At 35.1% G+C, this 16,859-nt stretch overlaps 1 protein-coding gene across 4 annotated transcripts in view; it reads left to right on the top strand.

The window, feature by feature from the left end:
- Positions 1 to 16,859, top strand: part of DGKH (diacylglycerol kinase eta) — a 199,297-nt gene that overhangs the window by 103,906 nt on the left and 78,532 nt on the right. For 3 of the 4 annotated variants that reach the window (XM_073212570.1, XM_073212571.1, XM_073212573.1), the window contains exons 5-9: positions 1,646 to 1,750; positions 2,049 to 2,181; positions 8,252 to 8,358; positions 9,002 to 9,127; positions 15,795 to 15,897. In XM_073212570.1, the coding sequence (XP_073068671.1) occupies positions 1,646 to 1,750; positions 2,049 to 2,181; positions 8,252 to 8,358; positions 9,002 to 9,127; positions 15,795 to 15,897 (574 nt within the window). Of the gene's footprint in view, positions 1 to 437; positions 492 to 1,645; positions 1,751 to 2,048; positions 2,182 to 8,251; positions 8,359 to 9,001; positions 9,128 to 15,794; positions 15,898 to 16,859 lie in introns of those variants that run through there. The other variant, XM_073212574.1, reaches the window with a different exon arrangement.

Below are 16,859 nucleotides of genomic sequence, written 5' to 3' on the forward strand. Positions count from 1 at the left end.
TTATTCATAATAAATATCAGATTTATTCAGACAATGAAAAAGTACCAGCTTTATTCAGACAATGAAACTTGGAGATTTCTGGAGTGCCGTGCCAGTTGGCAGGAGTGTATTACGATTTAATGGTGTCTCTCTGCTGCATTTGACGAGCTGTCCTAAGAAAACATTGTGAAGCAATAAGCATCCATTTGGCTCTTAAGTAATGGGGAAGGCATTGCTATTTTCATTAACTATTTATTCAGGAAGAGAAGAACCTACTGCTAATAAGCTTTATCTAGGGTAGTGGAAAACAGAAGAAAATGCACAAGTGAGGTTCTGTTCAATTTCATGTGCAATTAACAAAATACCCAAATCTGAACCATTGGTGTTCCTCTCCCATGTGATTTCTGGCTGGCTGTATTTAAGGGTGAGTGCCTGTCAGATCTATTAAAGGAGTCTTGCTTTAAGGAAGGTTGTGTAGCCTAAACTCATGACAGAAGAGGAGGCATTGACTGGTGAGTAGCTAAGACCAGGCTGATCTCTGTAGTTTTGAATAATGAACTTACTTTCTAAAATGAACAGCAGTGATTGAGGCTTGCCAGTTTACTCCTTTTGGGACAGGTTTCTTTGTTTTGTTTTAGATGACTATTGCCTTTCCATGACTTTGAAAATCTCTATAATGAAATATGTAGAATGTCACTGGATCAGATGGCTTTTAAACTTGAGGAAATTTATGTGCTGTATAAAGTATATAATTCATTATTTGGAAATGGTATGTAGGAATGTAGTATTTTGCTCTTCCGTATGAAGTAAATGGTTCCTTCTTTGCAGTAAATGCTTAGGATTTAGCATACTTCAAGGTTACAACCAGAATATTGTATTCACACATAAATAGGGGCTTCTTTCAAGTCATTTCAGAGTCTTACTTTGAAGTACTTTTGGTACTAAAACAACATGAAGTTTTCACTCAACTTGCTGTAAGATTCTTAATATAATTAATTTGTGTTCTTTGGTGATACGAAAAAAGGGTGAGTCACAATTATTTTTTCCCCTTTAAGCCAGCTAAAGAACTTAAATGCAATTCTTTTTCTCTGCTCTCCCTAAAGAGTAATACAGTGAAGCTCTACTCTGTGGGGAAAAAAATCCATCATGTAAATCATATTAAAATAGACAACGGGAAAGATATGTAAGCCCAATATTATTTAATAACAATATTCTTGATACCATTGCAAACCAATTATGCAGTCATTGAGTATTGCATTCCTTTGGTTAGCAGTTTTCTTTACAATTTTCCATATTGAAAGCTATGTATTAATTCTAAGCTTACTATGAATTATTTTCAAGTAAATTTAAAATCAGTTTTCAAGATGTATTCCATGAGATAAGAATACATTGTTTGGGTTCATAGCCTTTGATAAAGGCTGGCAATCCTGTTAAGTACCTAACAGTGAGATCAAAGACAAGAAAAAGCTCCTTAGAATTTTTTGTTTCTAGACCACATTGTATCATAGTCCCGGAACTAAATTCATTCATGTTACAGAGAATCTTTCTTATCAAGGAGATAAACACTCAGAGATTAGAAATGAAATTACTTTGTTAGATTGTCAGGTTTTGCAGTCATCATTCTTGTGGGTTATAAACAATCATTAGATTGAATTATCCCTCTCAGATAATCACTCCATTCAGAAGACTGATGCTGTGTGCTGAGAACAGAAAGGAGATGGAGGATTGGATCAGTTCACTGAAGTCTGTACAGACCAGAGAACCTTACGAGGTAAAGTAGTATCTCTGCTGTTGCCTCATGTTTGTAGGGAATAAATGTTAACCGAAGAGCTAAGGCTATCTTCTGCATTAAAAAAAATATATATATGTGCAGATTTGTTCAGCAACTTGTTTAAACCTGATACTAAGATTTTTTTTTTTACTTAAAGCAAAATTGAAGTTTTTAATCAAAATTTTCATTTTAAGTTACAGATTTGTAATTTTAATCCTTAACTGAATGCATTCCAAATGTTAAACATTGTAGTCTTGCTGCTTTGTTTGGCCAATCTGTGCTAATGTGTCATTTCTAGGTGGCCCAGTTTAATGTGGAACATTTCTCAGGGATGCATAACTGGTACGCCTGCTCCCATGCCCGACCCACTTTCTGTAACGTGTGCAGAGAGAGTCTTTCTGGAGTCACCTCCCATGGCCTGTCCTGTGAAGGTACTGTAGCTCCCTCCACACTGACCCCACTCTGAATACACGGCCGCGGGTACTGCTGGGAAGTGAACAGAGGAGCATCCTCACAGGAAACACTGCACCTGTGTGGAAGCTGTAGCTGGGAACATCTCAGCTGGAGCTCTAAGTGGAGCTCTGCACTAACTTGGGAAACAGTTTTGCTGAGGAAAAGCTAATACATTATTTGAAAGGTTGTACAAATCAAAATGTAGCATTTCACACCAGAGGAACTAGAAACTACTGTTGAAAAAGAAAATCTTTAGTGTGTATTTTAGTTTTCTAGTATTCTTTTTCTGTTCTGACTGATTATGGAGAGCAAGACTTTCTGTGAGGAAAGAATATACTCTTGGGCAGAATTTCTGATTGCTACTTATATTTCAATGTTGTGAATGTTTTATTTCATTTATATTTAGATGGATGGCATGCTTTTTAATTTATTGAAGTTTTCTATAAGACCTATGCTATTGTTTTCATTATAGAATTTGTGGGTTTATTAGTAAACAAAAGAGTGACCATTAAAAGGAGATAACACTAATAATTACCACAAGAAAACTCATAACTTCTTTAGATTTAATTTTATACCTCCATGATCACACCAATATGGACTATTTTTTGAACCAAATATAATACTAATACTACCTTTTTTCTCTAATACAAAAAAATTCTCAAAAATTTTTAATATAACTTTATTATAATTAAATAATAAAATAGTAATAGAGTTATGGTTTTAGTTCATTTTGAATTATAAAATCTGCGATATATCATTATTTCAGCAATTTACTGTGATGCAGCATAGTGGTTACGACTAGAGTTCTGCACGTTAACCATCGTGGTTCCAGGTCCACTTCTGGCATTACACGCTGTGACCAAGAAAAGTAGTTGAACTCTTTTGAGACTTTTGTTTCCTCATCTGTAAAATGGGATACTAGTCACATCTCACAGAACACCATGAAAATTAAATGGGCAGATACATAGACTAAAACTAGTTTTCTAGCCAAATAAATTATAGAACTTTGTAATTGTTCTGTGACAAATCTATCAAGTGAATAATCATAGGTTGCACCAAGGCCTGATGCATTAAAATTCATAAAAACAAACATTTGGAGGAGTAGTTAAACTTTTTTTTTTTTTTAGATTTAAGAATGATCACACAAAAATATGTAATTGGCCCTTACGACTTCAGTAGTTTCAAAGGGTTCCTGTAGCTCTGAGTTACTTCCATCAGGTCTGGAACGTTATGTGGTGTTATTTTGAAGGTCTTTTTACGATTGCCTTCTAGTCTCTAATCCCAAAATGCTAAAAATGATAACAGGGCTGAGATACTCTAATATTCTTTCGATTTCTGACTTGAGAGTTCTCTCTTACTAAATACATTGAATTGTTTAAGAATTGAGGTTTACAGTGGGATGACTAAATATTTTTCTAAGCATTTTATGAGACTGACACACTACCTACTGCGCTAACAAGGCACCTGTTTTTTCTAAGCATTTTAAAAGAAAAATGAAAATTACATTAGCTGATGAGAATAAGAAACTTAAAAGTCTTTAAATAAACTTGTTATTCTAGTAGTAATGAAGTCTTGACTTTTTCTTAAATCTCAAACTATTGTATTTTTAAGTTATATTTTAGAGGAATATATGTTAATATTCACTTTCTCTGCTGATAAAATTTTTCAAATCTGTGGCATTTTGTCATCAATATTTTTAGAACTGTAGCAGGAGGTTTGAAAATCCCGTGTTTTATGAATATACTTAAATATACTTAAGTTGCCTTTTTGTGAGAATAGGGTTATTTAGGATATTTTTTTATAACCCAAGTAATTCTCAAACTTTAGAAGCCTCAAAAACCTGAATAAAGTGTTTACTTGATTAAACCATAGAGATAGGCTACAAGAGGCTTTAAAAATTGACAGAGATGTGTATTAGAGAAAAATTAATTCAATAGTGACAACGAATAACTTTTTATTAGAAAGAAATCCAGCCTCTGGTGTGTGAAGACATCACTAAATTTATCTTTCTGACCTTATTCTTCACAATAAAATGAAGCCGTACTGATTTGTCTTTTGGGTTTGTGTTGAATAATAACTAAAGTTATTATTTTAGAGCTTTGTATATATAAAATATATGAATGAAAAATAGAAGACAAAAAACAGTTTTCATAAGTAATCCCCCAATTAATTGAGAATTTTAATTATAATTTCAGAGCATAATTGTTCTTCAGTTATTTAAACACTATTTTAACAAAAAAAATGTTAATTTGTGATTTTAAAAAATCAACAGCATCAAATAATATCAATATGGATACCTACAAATTTTTATCTTGACCACTGTTGAACACTTATAAAGATTCAATGTGGTAAAGACTGGGTATTGAACAAAAATCTCTTAATTTTGTTACACGTCAGTGTATTTTTTAAGTTCTGTGGTTTCAGAATAATAGTTTTATAGGTAAGGGAAAGTGCTTTATTAGAGAATAACTTGTTTGGAGAAATTTAATTGTCACCTAACAAAGTTAAGGTGTCTTTTAATATTTCCATTCCTGAGTGACCGTAATTATAGTCTGGTTTGTTTTATTACTATTATTATATGTTTAATTAAGCATCTTTGCAATTCTCAAGGCTCATTGCATGAAGCACTTGACTGTTTCAAAAGTGTGATTTTTATTTTTGATGATCTGTTTAATTTTTAATGGCAAAATGGTCAAAAAGCCATGAAATTATATCCTGTGCCCTCTTTTACTTCCTTCCTTTCCTTTTAGAAAAGTTATAAACTGTTAATATCGAGTACTTATTTATACATAAAAATCAGCCTGAGGATTATGTTGGAGATAAAACTAAAACTAGGGCCACACTTTTAAGAAATATAGTTAACAGATGAAAAGGCCTAGAGACACTAACTCATCAGTTTTAAAACAGTCATTTGTATTGGAGCAAAAAAGAGCAGGGTATGCCAAAATTGTTTTTCAAACTTAGCTTACTTCCTGTAGTGCTGTTTCTTTACACAATTGTTTATCAGCAATAAAATTCAACTGAAAAATAGTGCATTCTATATGGAGTCTGTGCTCAAGTCACAAGATCATTTATCTCACAAATGGTAGGATTTCCAGGCAAGAATTTGTAAATGGACACAATGTGGTGAAACGTTTCCAGTGTCTGATATTTTTCAAGGGAAAACCAGCTTAGTGTAAGTGACCCTTTATATGTTGGCCATTCATGATACCCGACACATTTTAAACATTTAGCTATAGACATCTTAGTTATTTTACCTGACCCTTTTCGTTTTTATGGTGTATCAAATTAGGACTTTAAAAAGAATGGTGTGTAATCCATCATTTCAAAAATTTTTTAGTGCTTTACTGTTAGAAATCTAAAAATCATGTGAAAAGGAGCTACCTTACATTTAGAATTTAGTAGCCATTACCTTATATATTTCCACTGAAGTGATCTCTACTTCCAAATATTTATCTGGAAAGCCAGACACTGGTATAACATCAGTCTCCACTAATGCCTGGATAATTTGTGTCCTTAGAAGGATAAATAAGCTTAGTAGTCAAGTTGTGATTTTCATAAGCAAGGGTTAACTTTTCAAATCCGTGGTTTACTTGTTTCGTCATACATTTCCTATTTCCTTCCTGGTTGTTACCTCTTATTTCTCTCTTTTTTATTCTGATATTTGCATATATTTCAAAATGATCACCATTATAAGTATAGTTAACACCTATCACCATACACAGTTACAGAATTTTTTCTTATGGTGAGAACTTCTGAGATGTACTCTTAGTAATTTTCAAAAATGACTATAGTCACCATGATGTACATTACATCCCCAGCACTTAACTTCTTTTATAACTGGAAGTGTATACCTTTTGATCACCTTCACCCATTTCATCATTCCCACCTCTAGCAACCACCAGCCTGTTCTATCTATGAGCTTGTTTTTGTTTCTGTTGTTCAGATTCCATGTATAAGGGAGATCATACAGTATTTGTCTTTCTCTGTCTTATTTCACTTAGCATAATGTCCTCAAGGTCCGGTCCATCCATGTTGTTGCAAATGGCGAGATTTCATTCTTTTTTATGACTGAGTAATATTCCATTGTGTGTGTGTATGTGCGCGCATGTGTGTGTGTGTATACACCACATCTTTATCCCTTCATGCATTGGTAGACACTTGGTTTGTTTCATATCTTGATGAATTGCTGGATCACATGGTAGTTCTATTTTTAATTGTTTTGGCAACCTCCATACTGATTTTCATAGTAGCGACACCAATTTACATTCCCACTAACAGCACATGACAGTTCCCTTTTTCCACATCCTTGCCAGTATTTATAATTTGTCTTTTTTGATAATAACAATTCTAATAGGTATGAGGTGCTATCTCACTGTGGTGTTGATTTACATTTCCCTGATGATTAGTGATGTGGAGCATCTTCATGTGTTTGTTGGCTATCTGTATGTCTTTCTTGGAAAAATGTCTGTTTAGATCCTCTGCCCATTTTTTAACTGGATTGTTTGTGTTTTTGCTGTTGAATTGTGCCAGGAATCATTATATATTTTAGACATATGAGAGAGAAATATGATTTAAAAACATGTCTTCCCATTTATTAGTTGCCATTTCATTTTGTTGATGTTTTCTTTTGCTGTGCAGAAGATTTTTAGTTTGATATAGTCCCATTTACTTATTTTTTGCTTTCGTTCCCTTTGCCTTTGGTCAAATCCAAAAGATCATCACTGCCACTGATGCCAACAGGCCAACTGCCTTTGTTTTCTTCTAGGAATTTTATGGTTTCAGGTCTTACTTTCAAGTGTTTAATCCCTTTTTAGTTAATTTTTGTGTGTTGTGTAAGACAGTAGTGCAGTTTCATTCTTTTGCATGTAGCAGTTCAGTTTTGCCAGCACCATTTATTGAAGAAACTGTCCTTTCCCCACTGTACATGCTGGGCTTCTTTGTTGTAAATTAACTGATCATACGTGCATGGGTTTGTTTCTTGGCTCTCTCTTCTGTCCACTGATCTGTCTGTTTTAATACCGATAACATACTATTTTGATTCCTATAGCTTTGTAATATAGTTTGAAATTAGGGTGATGCCTCGCCTCCATCTTTGTTCTTCTTTCTCAAGATTGCTTTGACTACTTGGGGTTTTTTGTGGTTCCATATAAATTTTAGAATTTTTTATTACAATTCTGTGAAAAGTGCCATTGGAATTTTGTCAGGCATTGCATTGAATCTCTAGATTGCTTTAGATACTATGGGTATCTTAACAATATTAATTTTTCCAGTCCATGAGCATGGAATATTTTTCCATTTGTTTGTGTCTTCCATTTATCTCATCAATGTCTTACAGTTTTCAGTGTCTTTTATTTCTCTTTTATAGGCTCCTTTATGATAACATGGCTGGGGAAAATTAATGATGCATATACTGGGAGCATCACTTCATCATTCCTTTTTTCTACATTATAATATACTCATTCTAACATAATACTTCTAAAAGACAGTGCCATCTTTGTGGCCTTTATCAGCCTATTTCCCATGATGTCTGGATATTTTCTGGACGTACTTGCACTTTATCACTCCTCTGAATTATCCTGTTCTTTTTCTTGCTGATATTTTCAAACTTTTTCTTTTAAGTATATGTTCAGAAAAACACATATATCAGAAGCACACAGCTCATTGGATGTTTAACAAATTAAATACTTACATAATCAGCACCCAGATTCAGAAGTAGGATGTTACCAGCACCTCCACATTCTCTGTGTGAGTGTTGCCTCCTTTCTCCTCAAGGAACAATTCCTTTATCTCCTTTTTCTTCTTCTTTTCTGAGTAAGTAGAATCTTTCTAAGTAGCAATCCGTAGCTTGATAAAAGCGCTTCAAAACGCATAGCTGTATAGCTCTTTAGAATACTGTTAATATTGCTGAGGAGTAATTTAAACTTTTTAAAATATTGTTTTCCTTCCTTTCCCCGAGCCCTTTAAAATTTCATGCTTTGATTTCCTTTCATTATTGGTCCAAAAGTACATATTCCTTTAGAAATGGTTGACTTTTTTTTTTTTTAGTGTGTAAATTCAAGGCTCACAAAAGGTGCGCCGTGAGGGCGACAAACAACTGCAAGTGGACGACCCTGGCCTCCGTCGGGAGGGACGTCATAGAGGACGAAGACGGGGTAAGCCTGCTCTCCCTGATCTTCCCAGCACCCTCTCTTCTATTTTCTGCCCTGAGGAAAATGATGACAGAGTTAAGCGGGAGTGTTTACTTTTAGAGAAGGTTTGGATAATTATGAATTTTCATTTCAATTAGATTCCTCTAAGGTCCCTTGAGCTCTCAGATTTTAAGGGAAATGAATAGGACTTAGGAGTGTTTGTCATGCTGGGCTCGTGGTGTAGTCTCTTACTGACAAATTAAAATGTTCTTTAAGGCTTAGTGAAGCTGTTTCTTCAGAAGTTCACTCCTCAGACTTTGCAGCCTCCCCTCAGCAGAGCCTTCTCCTTCAAAACCGTGCCTCTGTTGCACCGTGCATACAAGTCTCTGGTAGCCCTTTGTGATCACTTTATGTTAACGCCTTTAGGTGTCTTGCTTCTAAGCTAGACTACAAATCTTGAAGGGCAGGGAATTAGTCTCACATATCATTGTAAACCTACAGTGCTGGGAGCTTAATACATGCTCATTAAACTTGGGGTAAATGAATGGATATCATGAATGATAATACTATGGATTCCATAGAGAAAGGACTAATTTTGTCTTCCCTAGGATAAGAATGATGTCCTCCACAGTCTTTAGTTTGACTTCTCTCTATCCCTGCTGTACAGGTCGCTATGCCTCACCAGTGGCTCGAGGGTAACTTGCCTGTGAGCGCCAAGTGTGCTGTCTGTGACAAAACATGTGGCAGTGTTCTCCGTCTCCAAGATTGGAAATGCCTTTGGTGTAAAACGATGGTGAGTGTCCCTTTAATTAGTTTATTGTCATAACTTTTCCATCTGTGTGATTTAGAGGCAAAGAATTTATGGCACAGCAGAGCCCAATAGTGCACAGACCCATTTTTAATGTTCTTTAAAGTATATTCCTTCCAGTTTGGTTACTTTACAAATGTCCTTTCTGTAATACTTACTCTTGCTATATAGTTCCTTAGTCTAAAGATCTCTTTGCCACAGGTTTATTGTTTTTCATTTTGCTTTAGCCACACTCAGTGGTTTGCTATTTTCAAGCATTTTACCACCTGTTGCAACCAGAAAGCCACCAAATTGTACTGACATGCAAAGTGTAATTGTGCTGCAGTCCTGAGTGTGTTCCATGACAGAATGCTAGTTTAGGAGGCCACGCACTGATGTAATTTAAATGATATGCACTTATAGAATATAAATAAGTAAATATTTTTAAACTTCCCTTCACGTGCAAGAAAACAGCAAGAAGCCCACCCAGCATAATGTAGAGCCGCTGGCAAGGATTGGTCCTGTCTGTGTCAGGCTGTGTGAGGACTAGGCCTCAGGTCTGCATGAGGGCAGTCAGAGCAGGAACCTCAGTGAGCTCAGAGAGTGGCAAGGGGCCAGGAGGCAATAGCTGTGAGTGCCCATCTTACCCCTGGGCCATGCTTCCAGCTATGACAGTTTTGAGTCTTGGAAGTCAGCAACCTCCCCACCCAAAAGGTGCGAAAACCATTGCTTTCCATAGCAGCAGTGCAGGTCAGCAAATGTAAGAGATGTGAATTATGATAACGTTGATTTCATATTCAATGAGATTGATTCCATTGGCCGCAGAGGAAAAGAAGTCCAGCAGTTGTTTAGTCAGACCTGATAGGAATCTGTTTCCTTTTTATTTTTAAATCAAATGTAATTCTTTGTCCTCAGGCTTTTGTTATTCTTCATCTGGTGCCTCCTTTTTTAGTCATAGGTGTTACTTTTTCTTTCTCTTACCCTATTTAATATAACACACAGACTATATTAGATATCTCTCTTCGGAGTTTTGATGCAACCCTCACCCCTAAGACCTCTTATGCCAGTGCTTATTTTAAAAGAGTGTTGTAAGATACAATTTTAAAGTTAAATAAATATGTAAATAAATAACAATAATGCTCCCATAAGTAAGGTTTTAAATCTTCATCTCACCTAAGATTTGTTTTTTGGGGGACAACCGCTCATGTATGCATCCACTGTTATTTTTATTAGTCTGTACATTTACTGAGGTGTCCTTCTCTACTTCTAGAACTTTAGATGTTCTTCTCTAACTTTTTAGAAAGAAAACATGAGATTAATTATTTTAGAAAGGTTTTGTATCATTTGTCTTTACCTGTCCCTACTTTCATTTAATCAGTAGTTTTAACTAACAGTAGGAGTTAATTAGGTTTTTTTTACTGATTTTCTCAAGACCACCATTTAAAATTTCACAAATAGGATAATAGTATTATTACAGATTATAGAAGGGGGCATTCTGAGATGTTTTTCCCCCCACCTTTTTCCTGGCAAACTTGAATGTCACCTTATTAAGAAATCATTCCTGCCCCCATGTTCATTAGATATGTGGGCTTCTGAGCCACTGTCACCTTTGTTATATCCCTCTACTTAGTCTTATACTTCTTATATACTATCATTTATCTGTTTACATATTATTTTGTTGTTAAATATGAGTTTTTCACAGCAGAATATCTAGTTTCTAAACATAGTCATCTAGTTCAAAACAAAACAAAACCGTACTTCATAACCCTAATGAGTCAACTCCTAAGTTTTCCTGTCTCTGAACATAGTATCTTTACAGTGAGAATAGTGAAGATAAAATTGTATGTCCTGCTTTTCTCATCTAACATTATTATAAATATTTTTGTTCTGCTCTGTGATTCTCATACTTTTTATTCCTTTTAAAACTATCTGTGCATGCGTGTTTTCCAAAATCCATTTGGATTTCCTGATTATTATAAATTATAATAGAAAACAATCCAAAATTAGGTCATCAGAATAAGAGTCACTATTAAATTTTGGTTATTTTCCCAAAAGATTTGATAAAGATGTGTTTAATTAATATGCACTTTTCTAAAAGGACTAACATAATAAAGCCATATTAACCAAGTGCTTTGTGAAGAGTCTGCTTTCACTGCTTCAGACATTTAAAGGCTCTGTAAGTAAGTGCATAAAGCATTCTAAATTGCCTGAGGTCCACTTGGTAAGTGAGCCCTGCTTTTGATCTCAATAGCATCTTGAATAACCTTGCAACATTTTGCTTCTACAGAGTTAACATATTTACTAACTGCCTGTACTGTGTATATCACTTTCCAAGTTGAGTTTGCAGCAATAGGACCTTTTCATTTGCCTCACAGAGCTTGAAATCTAGCTGAGAAAATAGGCATGGACGTGCTTATAACTACGGTAACATGAAAATGTTAAAACACAGGTGTGAATAGAAAGAGGATCACTGCAGAAAAGAACAGACACATTACAAGCTTCATTTACTTTCATTAAGTTCTATAAGGATATTATGAGGTAGATGTCATTGATTTGTTTTTTCCAAAAGTTTTTTTTTATTTTGGTATCATTAATATGCAATTACATGAGCAAAATTGTGGTTACCAGATTCCCCCCATTATCAAGTCCCCATCATATATCCCCCATTGCAGTCACTGTCCATCAGCGTAGTAAGATGCTATATAGTCATTACTTGTCTTCTCTGTGCTATACTGCCTTTCCTGTACCCGCCACTACATTATGAGTGCTAATCATAATGCCCCTTAGTCCCCTTTCCCTCCCTTCCCACCCCAACCCCACCTCCAGCCCTTTCCCTTGGCAACTATTAGTCCATTCTTGGGTTCTGTGAGTCTGCTGCTATTTTGTTCCTTCAGTTTTTGCTATGCTCTTATGCTCCACAGAGGAGTGAAATCATTTGGTACTTGACCTTCTCCACCTGGCCCACTTCACTGAGCATAATACCCTCTAGCTTCATCCATGTTGTTGCAAATGGTACAATTTGTTTTCTTCTTATGGCTGAATAATATTCCATTGTGTATATGTACCACATCTTCTTTATCCATTCATCTACTGATGGAAACTTAAGTTGCTTCCATTTCTTGGCTATTGTAAATCATGCTGCAGTAAAAATAGGGGTGCATATGTATTTTTGAAACTGGGCTCCTGCATTCTTAGGGCAAATTCCTAGGAGTGGAATTCCTGGGTCATATGGTATTTCTATTTTGAGTTTTTTGAGGAACTTCCATACTGCTTTCCACAATGGTTGAACTAATAATGTACATTCCCACCAGCAGTGTAGGAGGGTCCCCTTTCTCCACATCCTCGCCAGCATTTGTTGTTCCTAGTCTTTTCTGTGTTGGCCATCCTAACTGGTGTGAGGTGATATCTCATTGTGGTTTTAATTTGCATTTCCCTGATAATTAGCGAAGTGTAGCACCTTTTCATGTGCCTGTTGGCTACCTGAATTTCTTCTTTGAGAAAGTGTCTGTTCATGTCCTCCACCCATTTTTTAAAAGGGTGATTTGCTTTTTGGGTGTTGAGGCATGTGAGTTCTTTATATATTTTGGATGTTAACCCCTTGTCAGATATGTCCTTTACAAATACATTCTCCCACACTGTAGGATGCCTTTTTGTTCTGTTGATGATATCCTTTGCTGTACAGAAGCTTTTTATCATGATATAGTCTCATTTGTACATTTTTTATTTTGTTTCCCTTGCCTGAGGAGATGTGTTCAGGAAAAAGTTGCTCATATTTGCATTCAAGAGATTTTTGCCTATGTTTTCTTCTAAGAGTTTTATGGTTTCATGACTTATATTCAGCTCTTTGATCCATTTTGAGCTTACTTTTGCGTATGGGGTTAGACAATAATCCAGTTTCTTCTCTTGCATGTAGCTATCCAGTTTTGCCAACATCAGCTGTTGAAGAGCTGTCATTTCCCCGTTGTATGTCCATGGCTCCTTTATGGTATATTAATTGACCATATATGCCTGGGTTTATATCTGGGCTCTCTAGTCTGTTCCATTGGCCTATGGGTCTGTTCTTGTGCCAGTACCAAATTGTCTTGATTACTGTGGCTTTGTAGTAGTGCTTGAAGTCGGGGAGCATAATCCCCCCAGCTTTATTCTTCCTTCTCAGGATTCTTTGGCTATTCGGGATCTTTTGTGGTTCCATATGAATTTTAAAACTATTTGTTCCAGTTCGTTGAAGAATGCTGTTGGTAATTTGATAGGGATTGCATTGAATCTCTAGATTTCTTTAGGCAGGCTGGCCGTTTTGACAATATTAATTCCTCCTAGCCAAGAGCATGGGATGAGTTTCCATTTGTTAGTGTCATCTTTAATTTCTCTTAGAGTGTCTTGTAGTTTTGAGGGTATAGGTTTTTCACTTCCTTGGTTGGGTTTATTCCTAGGTATTTTATTCTTTTTGATGCAATTGTGAATGGAATTGTTTTCCTGATTTCTCTTTCTGCTAGCTCATCGTTAGTGTATAGGAATGGAACAGATTTCTGCATATTAATTTTGTATCCTACAACTTTGCTGAATTCAGATATTAGATCTAGTACTTTTGGAATGGATTCTTTAGGGTTTTTTACGTACAATATCATGTCATCTGCAAACAGGGACAGTTTAACTTCTTCTTTGCCAATCTGGATTCCTTGTATTTCTTTGTGTTGTCTGATTGCAGTAGCTAGGACCTCCAGTACTATGTTGAAAAGAAGTGGGGAGAGTGGGCATCCTTGTCTTGTTCCCAATCTTAAAGGAAAAGCTTTCACCTTCCTGCTGTTAAGTATAATGTTGGCTGTGAGTTTGTCATATATGACCTTTATTATGTTGAGGTACTTGCCCTTTATACTGATTTTGTTGAGAGTTTTTATCATGAATGGATGTTGAATTTTGTCAAATGCTTTTTCGGCGTCTAAGGAGATGATCATGTGGTTTTCCTTCTTTTTGTTGATTTGGTGGATGATGGTGATGGATTTTCAAATGTTGTACCAGCCTTGCCTCCCTGGAATAAATTCTACTGATCACAATGTAAATCTTTTTGATGTATTTTTTAATTTGGTTTGCTGATATTTTGTTGAGTATTTTTGCATCTATGTTCATCAGCGATATTGTTCTGTAATTTTCTTTTTTTATGGTGTCTTCGTCTAGTTTTGATATTAGAGTGATGCTGGCCTTGTAGAATGAGTTTGGAAGTATTCCCTCCTACTCTTTAGAAAACTTTAAGGAGGAGGGTATTAGGTCTTCACTAAATGTTTGATAAAATCAGCAGCAAAACCATCTGGTTCAGGAGTTTTGTTCTTAGGTAGTTTTTTGATTACTAATTCTATTTTGTTGCTTTTAATTGTCTATTCAGATTTTCTGTGTCTTACTGGGTCAGCCTTGGAAGGTTGTATTTTCCTAGAAAGTTGTTCATTTCTTCTAGTTTATCCAGTTTGTTAGCATATTATTTTTCATAGTATTCTCTCGTAATTTGTATTTCTGTGTTGTCAATAGTGATCTTTTCTTCCTCATTTCTGATTCTGTTTATGTGTGTAGACTCTCTTGTGTTCTTGATAAGTCTGGCTAGGAGTTTATCTATTTTGTTTATTTTCTCAAAGAACCAGCTCCTGCTTTCATTGATTCTTTCTATTGCTATATTCTTCTCAGTTTTATTTATTTCTGCTCTAATTTTCATTATGTCCCTTCTTCTACTGATGTTGGGCCTCATTTGTTCTTTTTTTTCTAGTTTTGTTAATTGTGAGTTTAGATTGTTCATTTGGGATTGTTCTTCCTTCCTGAGGTAGTCCTGTATTGCAGTATACTTCCCTCTTAGCGTGGCCTTCACTGTGTCACACAGATTTTTGCGGTGTTGAATTATTGTTGTCATTTGTCTTCATATATTGCTTGATCTCTGTTTTTATTTGGTCATTGATCCATTGATTATTTAGGAGCATGTTATTAAGCCTCCATGTATTTGTGGGCTTTTTCATTTTCTTTGAGTAATTTATTTCTAGTTTCATACCTTTGTAATCTGAGAAGCTGGTTGGTACAATTTCAATCTTTTTTAATTTACTGAGGCTCTTTTTGTGGCCTAGTATATATGATCTATTCTTGAAAATGTTCCATATGCAGTTGAGAAGAATGTGATCCTTTTGCTTTTGGATGGAGTGTTGTGTAGATGTCTATTAGGTCCATCTCTTCTAATACGTTGTTCAGTGCCTCTGTCTCCTTACTCATTTTCTGTCTGGTTGATCTGTCCTTTTGAGTGAGTGGTGTGTTGAAGTTGTCATTGATTTTTTTATGGACAGTGATGTTGATGTGTGCCAGTTAGCTTCCTTCCCTGCTTCCCTGTCAGCCTTGCTCTTTCCATCCCTTCCTCCTCACACTTTCCTCTTCTCCTCCTCTGTCTTTGCCTTCACAAGCCCTTTATTGGCTATGTACTACTTGCCTGAGACAATGATGAAAGTAGGCTGCACAGGCCAAATCAAATTCCCATCTCTAAAATGACTGGCCCATTCCTTTTATGTATATATGTTTTGCCATTAAAGTAATTCATGAATTTTGTGATGCCTTTGGGTTCTTAGTGATTAGTTCTTTAGATGTAACTTACACCATAACAAAACAGTGTCTTGTTCTTATGATTCTTGAAAGTTTATTTGTTTATTATTAGGTACATACTGCCTGCAAAGATTTATACCATCCTGTATGTCCACTTGGCCAGTGTAAAGTGTCTATCATACCTCCAATTGCACTGAACAGCACCGATTCTGATGGTATGTAATAGTAGCATGAGTATGTATATTCCTGGCATGCTGAATGCTGGTATGTATATTTATTTTTCCTAGAATAAATAGAACTGTAGTTGGTTAATCTGGTCAGTTTTTTTAATAATTCCATTTTTAATTCTGAACAGTACATTTAATTTTTAAATGAACATTTTAAATACATTGGTGAAAGTATTGTAAGTAGTACATAGATTTTGCAAATCAACAGATGAAAGAAGATCATGACTGTGTAATGAAATGCCATCTGAAAGTGTTCTTTTCTATGTAACTAAAACTGCCCACTAGCATAGCTCTTATTGAGATCGTTTTTCCTATATTTTCAGTGCAGAAATTTATGTTTATAAATTCATTCACTTTTCCAGAATCTTACAACCTAGTTGTAGGTGCTGAGAACCTGTTTATGATACAGGTTTTGGGATAGCACACCAGTAACTTCTTTCTAAGCAAACTATTTACAAAAGGCTTTTTCCATATACTATTATTAATGTTTTGTACTGATAAAGTTCCTTGTGCTTTCCAAACTTTTAATATAGATTATACCAGTAGGTAACACAGATATAAGGAAATAAAGTGCAAAGATGTGATTTGGTTTTTTTAAACCTGTGCTATAAACAAGCATCACCTCCAGATTTAATATATAAATCAGTTATTCATTATAAATTTTAAAAATGTTCTAAGGCCTCATCAAGGAATACTTAAAATATTTTATAATCTTGAGTATGAACATGAATTCTTTCACAAGTATGAATTTATGAACTCTTGTTTCTTTTTTAATTATTGTTAATGCAGGTAATATAGCTTCAACTATCTGACTTTTACCATCATTGGTGGTTTTTCATTTTAAAGCATATTTGAAAAGATAAGTTCTATAGTCATCATGTGTAAAGAATAATCCTCTCTCCATTTGGGGGGCTACATTATAACATTGTTAAAGTAATAAACAATGGTCT

This window comes from Manis javanica, chromosome 9 (genome assembly GCF_040802235.1).
Source record: "Manis javanica isolate MJ-LG chromosome 9, MJ_LKY, whole genome shotgun sequence".
Classification (NCBI taxonomy): Eukaryota; Metazoa; Chordata; class Mammalia; order Pholidota; family Manidae; genus Manis; species Manis javanica.